Source organism: Leptinotarsa decemlineata, unplaced genomic scaffold, assembly GCF_025532065.1.
Source record: "Leptinotarsa decemlineata unplaced genomic scaffold, Ldec_3_MD MMD2_tig00026328_RagTag_RagTag, whole genome shotgun sequence".
NCBI classification, from domain to species: domain Eukaryota; kingdom Metazoa; phylum Arthropoda; class Insecta; order Coleoptera; family Chrysomelidae; genus Leptinotarsa; species Leptinotarsa decemlineata.
The window spans coordinates 26,032,173-26,046,476 of NW_027412688.1; the positions used below are offsets into that span (position 1 = coordinate 26,032,173).

Here is a 14,304-nt window from a genome sequence, read left to right on the forward strand (position 1 = left end):
TACCCAATGTATGTACTGCTTTATGAAAGAAATAAGCGAATCTCTAAAATATAAACACTTTTATTAAAAATATAATTGCTCTATAACCTAACAGATTAATATAAATCATAAATAATATTTTTTGCTAATAGGTACAAGTAAAATGGTGTAGAGATTATTTTACAACTAATATCAATCAGAATAGTCCATCGTTTTAATATATTCAACAGCTGCGCAGAACTGAGTCCACCAGTATTCATCTTCTCCAAACAGCTGATGGTGGAAGAAGCTATTCACGTACTGAACAGTTGACAACAGAGCTTCTGGATTAACCTGCGAAATATTAAGTGAAATTAAAATCCATTCACATGTTCCTGGAGTACCCTTTATTCTTTTATACCAAAAATACAATTCTGTGAAATTTTTACTTGTTTTTGAGGAAATATCTTAAGTAAAAATAGTTATAGATATCTTTCTGAAAGTAAATGATACTGAAGCTAAATGACAAAAGGCATATATAAGGTATATACAATAAAATATTTGTTATGTCAGAAAACGTTTGAGTTTAATGCTAAATGACATGTTAGATATATTAAACAAATTACAGGTATCTCGTTTAAGCTCACAGATACATTTAAATTTATTATACAATTTAACTCCTATATAGTCAGGCAAATTCTGGCAGATTTGTAATTGTGAGTAACTCTGGTGTGGAATGTGAGTGCAAGTCCTCATTTTTCTTGAACCTGTTTTCATTTTCTTTAATATATGTTATTATTTGAAATACGTATAAACTGGGAAAAGTTTTTATTTGCGATTTTTTAAATAGGTCTTCACATGTTGACAGTGGATGAACATTGAATATAGCTCTAAAATTTTTTTTCTGTGCTCTGAATTCCTTATAACTGACACCTTTCGTAAAACAATTACTTCCCTAGCTAATTCCAAGAAGGGCGTTGGATTACATAGGAACGGGCACACTTGCAGACCGGTTTCAGGCTATTTGTATCATGAGTAATTTAAATTTTTTAGATGAAATTTTTATTCAAAAACAAGCAATATTTTGTGGCTCTCGAAGCAACACACTCATGTGGTACAAGCCATGTATCTAGTTATAATGTATCTTTTCACCATCAATGTAGCACTTTGCAGCACAAGAGAAATTAGCGTTTGTAATATAATACCAAATATTAAATTTGCGGTATGCAGACATAAATGAAAGAAAAACTAAATTGAAAAAATATGACGAAAGAGATTCGAGTCGGATCACATTTTTTTTCAATTGTTTTTTTTTTTTCATTCATGTCTTCATACAGCAAATTTAATCTTTCGTAAAACTCAGACTTCAAGCCATATACTATTAATGATTATCTAAAATTTATATTTTATAATTAATGATTGAGTTCAGGTTTGGTATTTGGCATACTTGTTTTTTTTTTTTGTTCACTGGCTTGTACATCTTTTCATGTATTTTTGTGCAATTGTGTTTATTATCATTATATTAACTTTATGTATCTATGGCAGATTAAAATGGGACTGTCTAGTATTAGGTTAGATCAAAAGTGAGTGGGTCTATTAGACCCTCTACCGCAACAAGCAAGGGTTCATTGTGGCTCACACCTATTCACACTCAACCAAATAAACCCAGCCTCTTAACGAATCCAATTAGTTTGTATGGTGAGTGGTCTTTTACGTCAAACTCTGAAAAACTGATTCGGTCCCCAGCAGGGCAGAAACAAAGTATGTGCTCTGCTGTATCATCATTTTCCAAACATAGGCGACACACACTGTCTTCCGAGTCTCTGCATATGATGATTCAAATGACAGTGACCTGTGAGAAGGACTGTTAGACATCGTAGTTCATCCTTAATGTAGTTCAACAACTGTTTGGTATCAAGCTTCGAAGGGCGAATAAACGCCTTGGAGTGAGCCAATCTTGGAAGAATCTGCCAGAAGTCCATAAATCTTTTGCCATCTAGCTGTTCAATGTTTGTTTGGCAAAGCCTAAAGCGATGTCAATGACAGGTTTTGGTCCGATGAAGCTGCTTGCAGCACCCTCCTTTGCAAAGGAGTCAGCAGCTTCATTGCCTTCCAGGCCAGTATGGCCAGGAATCCAGACCAGAGACAATCTATTAAGTCTTCTTATCGAGGAGAGTCGTTTTTGGCAACTTGCTACCAAATTAGACGTTGCTTAGTAGGAACCAAGAGCTTCCAACGCCGCTTGACTGTCGGAGAATATTTTTAATGACTTGTGTATGAGGTTGGATTCTTCCAATATTTCCGCACACAATTCAATAGCGTAAATTTCCGCTTGAAATACAATCGCATGGGTTCCTAGGCAGGCTGATATATCTGTCCTGAGTCTGCAACTGAAAACACCTGCACCAGAACCTGAAGATGTTTTTGATCCATCTGTGAACCAACAACTATCTGCTCTTAATATTTCCTTCTCCCGGAGTCCTCTCTACTCAGGAACTGTACTTTATAAGGCAGTTCGTAGTTGACAGTTGGAGGCATAAAGTCAGAGGTCATTTCCAGAATGTTGCGACTTCCAGTGTCAACCAGCAGTCTGTTGCACTCTGCCTTAAATTGATTTGTACAGAAATGTTGAAGATTTCAGTCGGCTACAAAAAAATTGTCATTCGATAACTTCAACTTACCTAAAATATTTTCTCAAATGGGTAATATTCTAAATTAAGTTTAGTCCAATCATAGCGGAATCTAATCTTCATGGTAGAAAGTTTAAGAAATACTTCAATCAAAATATTTTAAAACAATACAACAAACTCCATACTATCATAGATTATATTCTTTGTCTGGCGAGAGCCAGAGAAAATGTATTGAGGAAAGAATAATTTTTACCTTGATTATCACATAAACTAAAACAGGCATGAAATCGTCAGCAGTAGCAGAACCATTACTCTGGGAAAGGGCCAGGAGATCCATGATACACTTGGCACAGTTGACGATACATTTAACTTTATCCCTTGGGGTCTTGTAAATATTCAAAGTTCGAAGAGCATCTTGAGCAGGAAGCCAGGGACTCTCTCTGAGATACACTTTTTCTATCAGGAGATCTTTGTGGTTTGGGGTGATGATTTTGGACAGTTTTTCAATATGATTTTGTAATACTCTAGAACAGAAGAAATGAATAATTTATCAAGTAGAATGATTTAACATCATACCGGTCCCTGTCCCTGTCCCCATCTCCATTAGGATAAATGGAGTTTTTGTATATCTTAGTCATGATATACCTTTCCAAAGTTATTTTCAACAGGGTCTCCCTATTCCGGACAAAATCTGCAAAGTAGGTAAACATTAAAACAATGCAAGACTAAAACATTTTGGAAAAAACAGAAACCGGAAGATACTTCATCACATAAAAATTTTGAGATACCCTAACTCAATTTTTTTATATATCCAAGGTTACGGCTTAGCTTTTAGACTGACTTTATCATCTGGGATAATATGGCAATAGAAAAATGGTGAAAACCATGGGTTATCAAATTTGGAGTTTTCTATGCCTTTCTGAAAATACAACTCTTTCCCTTTAAATCCCATTTTGAATTTTTCAAAGGAAAATTTTCGTTTTTTTCGGCTTCCGCTAGCTTTTGAAAAACTTTTGATCAAACATACATATTTGAATTCCCCCTCTCGAAAGTCAAAAATGTTGAAAAATCGACTATTTTTGGAACTCTACTAATAATAAAATCTCGTAAAATTACATCTTCTTACGATCATATGCAGCGGACTTGCATAAAACCATTTCAAATGGTTTCATAGATTAAAAACTTCTATTTCACCAGAATGACCCTTTTTTGAATGCTTTGTTTCATGGTTCTGGTTTCAACCATTGAGAAATATGAAAAAAATACAATAAGAAAAATAAACTGATGTTAATTCCGTCTGTAAATAAATTTATCTTTCTTAATTTGAAGCTTATCCAAAGTTTTTCAGAAATTTTGAATGTAATTCAGGAAATTCAACAGAATAAAAGATACTAGCAAAATATATTTAAATTTATTTCTCTATTACCTTTGAAATTTAGAATTTATCATTATTGGTTTCTGGAACATGCAACTTCTTTTAGGAACTCCATGAAGGTTTTGAATTAGGAAAGATAAATTGATTTTCAGTTTGAGGTCACTATCAGCTCATTTCACTTACAAAAAACTTGTATTTTTCAGTACTTATTGACTTTCAACACCAGGAGAGCCAAAATTTGGGCTGGATATAAAATTTTACGTTTTTCTTGATTTTCTGGAAGTTGTACAATGTGAAAACATCTCAATAGATATATTAGATTCATGATTCAACATATTTCAGGAACTTGGCGAATTTTTTAGAAACAACTGTGATAAATAAAAAATCAACAATTGCTTCCATTTCAGCAATTATCAGGGCAGTAAAAAAAAGTTATCATTCATTTGACGATCATCAAATTACCGAAATATCGAAAAAAAACTTCCTAGGATATTTCATGAACATTACTGCTTAAAAAATCATCAAAAAACAGAAGCCCATATTTAAAATTTGTAAGATCAATTCTGATAGTCCAACACTATGGCAAAACGAGAAATATTTACCATATTTCTGCAAATAAAGAACATACAACAGTTTTAAAATTTTCGTTTTTTCTTGTTATATAAGAAACTGAAAAATGTAGAGTCAATATTGTCAAACTGCCATCAGAACCAATGAAAAAGTCCTTGGTGAAATTTTTATTTATTGGTTTTTATAACAGTATGTAGTTTGTTAAAAATAAATATATAATGAAGATGATTATCAGATTAGAGTTTTCATTGCTTTATATAAAATCCAAAATGAATTAATCCTGTTATCTGACACATTCATTATGTGTTTTATTCTAAGAGCCCCAAAAAATTATATATTTGATCTCAAATATGGCAAAAAAACTATTTTGGAAAAATATTGAAAGGTGTGACCTCTAGTTCTAAAAAAGTCAACTGTGAATTCTAATCACCTTTCCAAATACTGCTTGATTTCATGATGCAATACAGTTTCATATAAAACTTTTGTAAAATATCACACTTTTCATCAGCCAGGTTCAACTGTTTAAATTCCTCGCAGAATTCTAGTAAAACAGTCTCCTGCGCCAACAAAAATTCTTTGACGCAAACCGTTACCAAATACTTTTCACACTGCTGCTTATCGTGGGATATTTGATCTTGCAGGCTAAAATGAAATATAATTACAAACAAGCACTATCAATTACTACTACTCTCACCTCTTCAAATAACTATCGCAAAATAGCAGTTCTTGCTTTGAAGTAACCAGGTACTTTATGTAAGTTGAGCGCAGAATCAAATCGTCCTTCATGGAATGAATCAACTTGAGGCATGTATCATCTGTAATGAGATTGATGCACCTGATAGCTTCCGAGATTCTCGCTACATGAGACCATTCCCTTAGTCTTCTGGCTTTTCCCATTTCCAGGCGCAATATCATCTCCATTTTATTCTTAACGCTAATGGGATTGTTCTACAATATATAAGTATGAGGTAAATGTGCAGTTGAAAATGAATATTGAAAGGTACCTTAACGTAGTGCGGAATTTCTGATATATTACTTAAGACTAAACGTAGTTTGTTCTTAATATCATTAAAGCTATTAATTTCTTCACTATTGCTGCTATATACACTTTTTTCCTTAGAACACTTTTTTGAATCGCTGTTTTCTTTAACAGCCGAATTTTCCACAAAGGGTTTCGTTCTGTACTTTGCTAAAATATCGTCAGAGGCTTCTGAAAATACAAAAGATATTTGATATGCCTACATGCCTAATAATAATAAATAATGAATACAAACAAATGTTATTGAATTATAAAATCAAATTCATAGTATTGGCAACCTCACCTGTAGTGTTGCTCACTTTTCCTATGTCTGATTGTCTCTTCGAACCAAAAAATTCATCATTCTCCAACCTGAACTCATCCTGATTTCTGAAACTTTTTCCCCGTCTACTCCTGAATCCCATGCGAAGCTTTCCAAAAAAGCTTCCTCTCTTTGACCTTCCTTCCTCTTCCAATCCCTGAACAAACAGAATTTTCAAATTGTAGAGCATCTTACCAAACTAGAATAGACACTGTATACAATCTTGTGAAAGGTTCAATTTTTAACGGAGAACATAACATACATGCAAAATAAATAATAGCATTAATAAAGATAACTACCTTATCTGCACTCATATCGAAGCTGATGCTCTTCGGGATAGCCCCCGTAGAGACGGACGGTTTTACGACCCTATTCGTTACAGTTTTCTTGCTGATACTAAGCACCGATAGCTCACTGGTACTTTCTGACGGAGTCAAAGTAACATTGAGACTACTTCCGGAACTGTTGAGCCATTGTTTGTTTTCCCACTGCTCCGAAGCATTCTTGTTTTCAAAACTGTGACTACTTGAACCACTTGAGCTTGAATTCAGACTGCAGTTGCTCAACAATATTTCATTGGGGCGGTTTTGTGGATTTTTCTCATTTTCCACCATTCCACTAGTACCTGAGAAATTCATTATTGAGTTTAAAGCACATTCTAGGACATAATGAATCTCAAGAATTTATTTGGAGAGTTCAAAGAACACTATACGAAAGAATTAAAACTGATGAAAAATGTTTTTCAGTGGATAGGGAAAGAAAGCTCAAATAGTTGTTGAGTCTTATTAAATTACAGAACATTTAAATAAAGGCAATGTGATGTTACAAAATCAATATAGAGAATTCTTTCAAATACTAGTCTATGCATAATATATTAATATGATTAATTTATTATCGGTGGCTTGAAGCTCAATAGCACAAATAGAGTTATAAACCTATACACTAGTTTATCAATGATAAGTACAATCCTGCAGACATTCTAAATGTTTTTAGCAGAAGTTGTTCTCATAACAGAGTATCTTAAGGCTCAGTACTTGGCCCTACCCTATTTCTCCTATATACCAACGACTTGACAACTATTGATATAGACGGTAAACTTATTTTGATCATGTACTTTACTAAAATATTTAATTTATGAGCTCACACATACGCACTCATGCACACACACATTAACAACAAATCCTACATATTTAACTTTGTATACAATTTCAATAATTTTACCACGAATATAAATTGTTGAAAAATTTCATCAATCAGGTTATATCTGAAGAGTGTTGTGATAATCATAGCTCTGATCTTATTATTATTCAACTAGAGTTCAAGGAAATAATAAATATTTGAGTGCTATCAATTTTTTCAAAGCTTCTTTGCAAACTCATATCATCAGCAAAGAGATTCGCAAATAAATTCACAATAATCATGAGATAGTAAAAGAGCATATTTTCAAACTGATGGTAAAGACAAACTCACCTGCAATGTTACTCAGTTCCACTTCTTTGCACAGTACACCATTCTTGACTGAAGACGGTTTGAATATTGCAGTTTTGCTTTCGCTTGTCTCAGTCGACAAGGGAGAGTGCCCCAAAGTTAACGACTTGAAAACTCTATTGGCGTTGTTGTCTACCTGCTCCGTTCGGTAAATTTTTCCAATAACTCTATCATTTTTTATATCAACTTTCCCGTATTCCATAAATTTCGAAGAGTTGACATACTTCTTGGTATTAGTGGCTGTACTCGGACCGTTAGTAGGCAAGTAGCTCATATTATGAACAGTAACACTTGAAACATAGTTCTGACTGCCTGGAACTGGAACAAATGAATTTGATGACGACGAAAGTCTTCTTACTCCACAGACGTCGTCTGTCTCGGATCTTGTGTCATCTGACTGGGCCACGCTTACAGAATCATCGTTATCGACTTCGGTTAACCTATCTGTGTCTGAAGTCATAACATCTGTAGACCAAGCGCTTTCACTTTGGGTCTCAGAAAGAGACAAGTCCAAGATGCTTGGCACTTCCTGTATGGCCTCGACCAGCTGGATTTGTTGCCTGGATTCGGACAGGTCCACTGTTTCATTATCAGAAGCCAAAACGTCTGTACTCCACGTTTCCGAGATGATGGATATCGTCTCGTCTCCTTCCAATAACTTTTTTATTTCAAATTTGCAGAATTTATCATCAATTTCCGATCGGATTTGTTTGTTGAGTTTAGGTTGAGGCTGGGCGACATCAGCTTGGCGTGGTTCAACTAAAACGCGGTCATCATTTTCACAGACTTGAGAACTGGGGGTGTCACGACCTGAGATGTTTGGTGTTCCTCTACCTGATAAATAATAGTTACTCTTCAGTTATGTAGATATATAGATTCATAAATAAGTTAATGAAGCGGAAGCTTTAACCATTTCTTTTGTTTCTATTTCTAAACAATTCAAATGAAAAAACAATGACATACACATGTAAATTCAAGACAATGAAAAAAAAAAGAAAAAAAAAGAAAAATTGTATCCAAATATTATACTCAAATAATAATAATGAGAATAGTAGTGAGAGGGGAATGCAGATAGAATTTTGGCATTACTGCCAAAATTCACAGTTTTTTCAACATATTGTTCATGTGGTTATTCCATGTCAGAAGTTTATCAATCATTATTTCCAAATATATCAACACTCAACTGGTTCAATTTTTACATCAATAAAAATTTTGAGGGTTCCTAAATTCAACGAATAAATTCGACCAAAGAATGGGATATATATTGTTTTATGTTCCCATCTTTTTCGTAACACCGATTCTAACAATTTTGTGTCCTGTTCTAGTTTCTATAGGTCCCTTGCTGGATGCATGTCATACTCTTCTGGAGATAATTTAGGTTGTCCATGAATTGTTTGCCACCTGTTATCCAATGCTTCACATTCATATTAAATATGACGAGCTGTCACTGTCCTTTTGTTGCATTGCGACAGAGTGATTTTTCCGAATTCATAATTTAGACTGTGCATAAATTGTTTGCCTACTGTGATCCAACGCCTCACATTGACATTAAATATAATGGGCTGTCTCTGCCCCTTTGTTGCATTGCTGCAGTTAAGGTCGCCATTGTACAGCCTTATTTCGTTCAGGTTTTCTCTCAATGGACAGTGACCAGTGTGTAGTCCTGTGATTATTCTGAGCCGATCCCTGCTTTATCGAAGCAGTTCTTCAATTCACTTCTCGGACGTCCCTTTATAAAGTATATGTTTATTGTATTCGTTTGAAAATGTCCTGCAGTAACGTTAGATACAAATACAATTGGTAAAAAAAAACAAGAAGTTTTATTTCTCATTTTTTTATGATGATATCCCCCAACTAGTAACGGCTACATCCATCAATTTATAAAGGTTTTCTCATGTTTCCTGGTAGTTATTCCCAGTACTATCTATGTACTTTATTAGAGACCCACTTTCCGATATTGTTCCATACCATATGGTCTTTGGTACCCCCACAGCTGGTTCAGAGCCTATATATGGAGTTGATGAATTCGTGTCTGGCACTCAAGAGCTCTTCTGTTGCCTGCGATGCCTGAGTGTTCTGGCATCCAGTCTATAGTCAATCTATTCCTGTCCGTCAGTTCTGCATGGCAATGTCTCAATGTGACTTTTGGGTTGTCAGAGATCCAACTATAGCCTCACTGTCTGTGGGGCCTCAAATTAATGTTCCTTGCACATTGCAAGTTTGCATAAACTTCAGTCTGGAAAACTGATGTGTTCTCATCAAGTAACTGAAATGTAGATTTCTACCCGCAAAATTCAAATGAAACTTTTTCAGAGTAACATTAAAAAACGAATCAATTTTCATGAGGATGTAAGAACTAACCTTCAACAAAACAAACCACCGATAATATAACATTTTATTTATTTTTCTTTTGAATAAGTAGGGCAGTTTCAATAATGATACATTCTAGATATGTATTGTACTGCACAACCAAGACACAATCAATTAATCAAACAAACATTCATTGAATCAGTTTTCTTTCACAATCACATTAGACAAAAAAAAAACATAACATCATCATAAAATACTGGCTGATTCAACAGGTCAAACATAAAAAAGTCAATATAAAACATACATTAAAAAAAAAGTTGAAAAGCTACAATCAAATTAGGATTCAAGGAGAAACTCATCCACAGAGTAGTATGTTTTTTCCAATAGAAAATTCTTGGGTCGCTTTTTAAAGACATTGATATTTGAGGATTCAATGTCCTCACTAAGTTTATTTTATAGCTTAACCCCACATCACATTGGGTGATTCTTTGACACTGTCAATCTACTATGAAGTTGATGTAGTTGAGAGTTATTTCTAGTGAAATGTTCATGGATTTGCTCATTTCTAGGAATAATTGAGATATTGTTTTTTATATAAATCAGAGTTTGGTAGATATACTAGGCATTGTTAATAAACTACAATGAATGAATAATGGCCTGCAGTGTTCACTTGAAGATGCATCAGCCAGAATTCTGATTACCTTTTTCTGAATAACAAAAACTTCATCAGCTTAATTTGATAAGCCCCACTGTTCAAGACCATAGGAAATTACTGACCGAATTAAACTGTGGTATAAAAGCTTGAGAACATCAAGAGAGACTGTTTTTTTAACTGACGAAGTAAATATATGTGTTTACTGAGCTTCAGTTTGACACTATCAACATGGAACTTCCAGGTAAGAATTCAGTACAATTAACTTGATGTAAAGTTTCATTATTTAATCTGACCAAATAGCTTTTATCAATTGTTGTATTTTTAGTAACAAAGTTGAGCATTTGAGATTTTGCAGAATTTAGCAGCAGGCCATTTATAGAACACCTCGCAGAAATTTGATCAGTTACTTCATTAGCTTTGACAATTAATTCAGACATAGTTCCCGCAGATACCAAGATGTTAGTATCGTCCGCAAAAATAACAGTAATGGACGCTTTTGAACAAAATTTCGGAAGATCATTTGTAAAAACCAAAAATAAAAGGGGTCCCAAAACAGAGCCTTGAGATACCCCTCTTGATATACATTTTCTTTCAGAATTCATTCCATTCACGCAGACTAGCTGACTATGATCAGTCAGGTAAGATCCAACCCAATTCAATGCAGAGCCACGTATACCATAAAACTGCAATTTGTGTAACAGTATGTCATGGTCAACGAGGTTAAAGGCTTTGCTCAAATCAAAAAATAATCGTAGAGCCTGCTGAGTTGATCAATTGCACCAACTGTAGATTTATTTCTTCTATAAGCATTCTGACTAGAAGAAAATAATCTGAATGATTCAAAGTAGTCATATATCCTTTGATAGAAACAGTATTCAATAATGTTAGAAAACTGACTAAGTAGCGATATAGGCATGTAAGATGCACAGTCAGATCGAGATCCCTTATTTTTATACATTGGCAAAACTTTTGGCATTTTCAGTATATCAGGAAACCTCCCCTCAATGAAAGTGGAGTTAACCATATGAGTCAAAGGCTCAGAAATCACATTGGCAACCTTTTTAATAACATGATCAGGAATTTCATCAATACCGGACGATTGTTTCTTCAAAATTTATTTGATAACTTGTTCAATTTCCATTATTTTAGTTGCTGGATATAAATAAATACTTTGATGAGCAGATTTCATATAATTGATATTTTTAGTGTCTGGTTTACATATGCTACTACAGACAGTTGAGAAATAATCACTGAAAAGGTTGCATATAGCAAAATTATCAGAAAGAATGTCACCATCTTCAGCACTTTGTAGACAAGGTATGGTATTGCCAGTATAACCATTATGAGCTTCCTTGATGATTTTCCAGGATTGTTTCACCTTATTACCACAAAAAATTTAATTACAGGGGTAGTATGTAGTTTGGGCCAGCGGCGTCATCGGTCCATATTTCTTTGAGAACGACGTTGGCCAGGCCATCACTGTCAACTGCGAGCTCTATAGGTCGATGATTACCAACTTCTTTTGGTCTGAATTAATAATAATAATAATATTTATTCATCCTCAAAGACGTTGCCAAACGTATAGGATAGGTCAGTATTAAGCACATAAAAATCACATCAAATGATAAAATTGTAGATCAGTAGATAAAAATTAAAACAATTGTAGTTATAAAAATTGAATATGTCATGCCAAAGCCGCATGAACCCATTCAGTCGAGATGGTCCGAGAGAAATTCGCCAATACTATAGTAGGCCTTAGAAAGAAGCAATGTTTTAACTGCTTTTTTAAATGCTACAGTGTTCATCTGTTTGAAATGGTCTGGTAACCGAATGAATAATTTTATTCCCATATATTTGGGAGAATGTTCGAATTTTATGGTTTTATGTTTAGGAATGCTCAACTCCTCTGCATATCGAGTTGGGTAGCTATGATAGAATGAGTTCTTAGTACAGTCTGTTATACATTCGCGAACATATAAAAGTATTTTAAAGATATAGATGCAGGGAAAGGTTAAAATTTGATGACTAATAAAAAATGTCTTGCATGATTCCCTCCAAGGGATGCCTAGTAATTTCCTAACAACTTCTTTTTGAGCAATGAAAACCCTATCTTTGTCAACACTATTTCCCCGTAGGATCACATTATAACTTAGATGGCTATAGACCAGACTGTAATATACATCTAAAATGGCGCGTAAAGGCATACAATTCTTAATTCTTGAGATTGCATAATACCCTAGATTGATTTTTTTACAAACAACTGTGATATGGTCAGACCACTTCAAATAGTTGTCTACATGAACGCCAAGGAATTTTGTACAACTTGTGCATGCCAGTGCCATTCCATTGATTAGTAAGGCAAGCGATTGCTTTTTCAGATCGTTTTTTAAATTAAAATAGATGATTGGATGATCTGGTCACCAATGACATGTGGTTTCAACAGGATGGCGCTATGTGCCACATAGCTCATGCCAAATTGGATATTCTGCACGAGCGATTTGAGTGCATGGTCATCTCACGTGCAGGTGATGTGAACCGGCCACCGAGATCGTGCGATTTGACCCCGTTAGACTTTTTCTTGGGAGGTTTTATCAAGTCACAGTTGTATGCGAATAAGCCACAAACCACAGCGATCCTCAAAGCCAACATAACCCACGCAGTTGGTCAAATTTAGCCTGATTTATCCGCCAGAGTCATTGAATATTGGACGTTTTGAATGCGCTCCACCCAAAGAAGCCGTTACGAACATTTGAACGATGTTACATTATTTATTGTATTTATTTATTAAGTAGGCAAGCCTAATATACAAAAAAAAAAAGAAAAAATACAAATTCAAAAATATCTCACGACCTTAACTATTTAAATATAGTAACATTTTAAAGTACCTTTCAAGGAAAACCAAATATACATACATATCTATAGATTATTAGGTTATTAGGTTAGTTCACATAAAAAAATAAAAAAAAAATTACAAATATCATAATGAGCTGTCACTAATATACTTCTTTAATGATGACTTAAATTGGTTTATTGAATTAGATTCTTTTACAAATTGTGGTAGTTTATTAAATCCGTTTAAGCCTTTATGAAATATACTATTCATTCCAAATTTAGTGTTAGTTTTATTAATGTAAAAATTGTTATTTCTTCTCGTATTGTAATCATGAACTTCATTATTTCTCAATAAGAATTTTTGAAAGTAATTGGGTAGCAATCCTTTATGCAGCTTAAATATAAAGATCATAGTCATATATAATATACGTTCTTCAACTGAAAACCAGTTTAGACACTGTAACATCGATTTAATTGCTGAGTAACGGCTACATCCCAATATTAATCGCATGCCCCGATTTTGAAGCTTTTGCAATTGCGCTATTTTATTTTTACCAAGTAGAAAAAGTAATGTAGTACAATAATCAAAATGAGGTTGTATTAGGCTTTTAAAAATAGTCAACCTAGCATACATAGACACTTTTTTACATATACGAGAGAGAAAAAAAAGTTTCTTAGATATTTTTTTACAAATAAAATCAGCATGACTATTTAGTTTTAAATTTTTATCAATTATGAAACCCAAATATTTTATTTCAGTCACAATTTCAATGCTAACATTATTAATATTTATAACAGCATTTGCCCAAACAATTTGATCATACTTATAAGATGATGTCAAAATCATACTTTTTGTTTTATTGACATTTAGTTTCAGTTTATTAATAAATAAATATGTTTCAATGCTATTTAAAGACCTATTCATTTCAACAATTGCCTGATCCAAATTTTCATGTATACAATAAACCAATGTATCATCTGCAAAAAGATTTATACAGTGTGATCCAGATATGTGATTAATATCATTTAGGTAAATAATAAAAAGCAATGGACCTAACACACTACCCTGGGGTATGCCACTCTCAATTATAAGTTCATCTGACAATTCTTTTCCAAATTTAGTTTTTTGTCTTCTGTTGAATAAGT

The 14,304-nt window shown here is 33.6% G+C and overlaps 1 protein-coding gene across 1 annotated transcript in view; it reads right to left on the reverse strand.

Annotated features, from left to right (window-relative positions):
- Positions 1–42: 42 nt before the first annotated feature.
- Positions 43–14,304, reverse strand: part of Gapvd1 (GTPase activating protein and VPS9 domains 1) — a 32,656-nt gene continuing 18,394 nt past the window's right edge. Inside the window, exons 9-17 of the mRNA XM_023173706.2 lie at positions 7,344–8,195; positions 6,173–6,498; positions 5,856–6,030; positions 5,538–5,743; positions 5,228–5,481; positions 4,964–5,175; positions 3,165–3,279; positions 2,842–3,112; positions 43–312 (exon numbers count right to left, since the gene is read on the reverse strand). Coding sequence (XP_023029474.2) covers positions 172–312; positions 2,842–3,112; positions 3,165–3,279; positions 4,964–5,175; positions 5,228–5,481; positions 5,538–5,743; positions 5,856–6,030; positions 6,173–6,498; positions 7,344–8,195 — 2,552 coding nt within the window. The 3' untranslated portion in view covers positions 43–171. The remainder of the gene's footprint in view (positions 313–2,841; positions 3,113–3,164; positions 3,280–4,963; positions 5,176–5,227; positions 5,482–5,537; positions 5,744–5,855; positions 6,031–6,172; positions 6,499–7,343; positions 8,196–14,304) is intronic.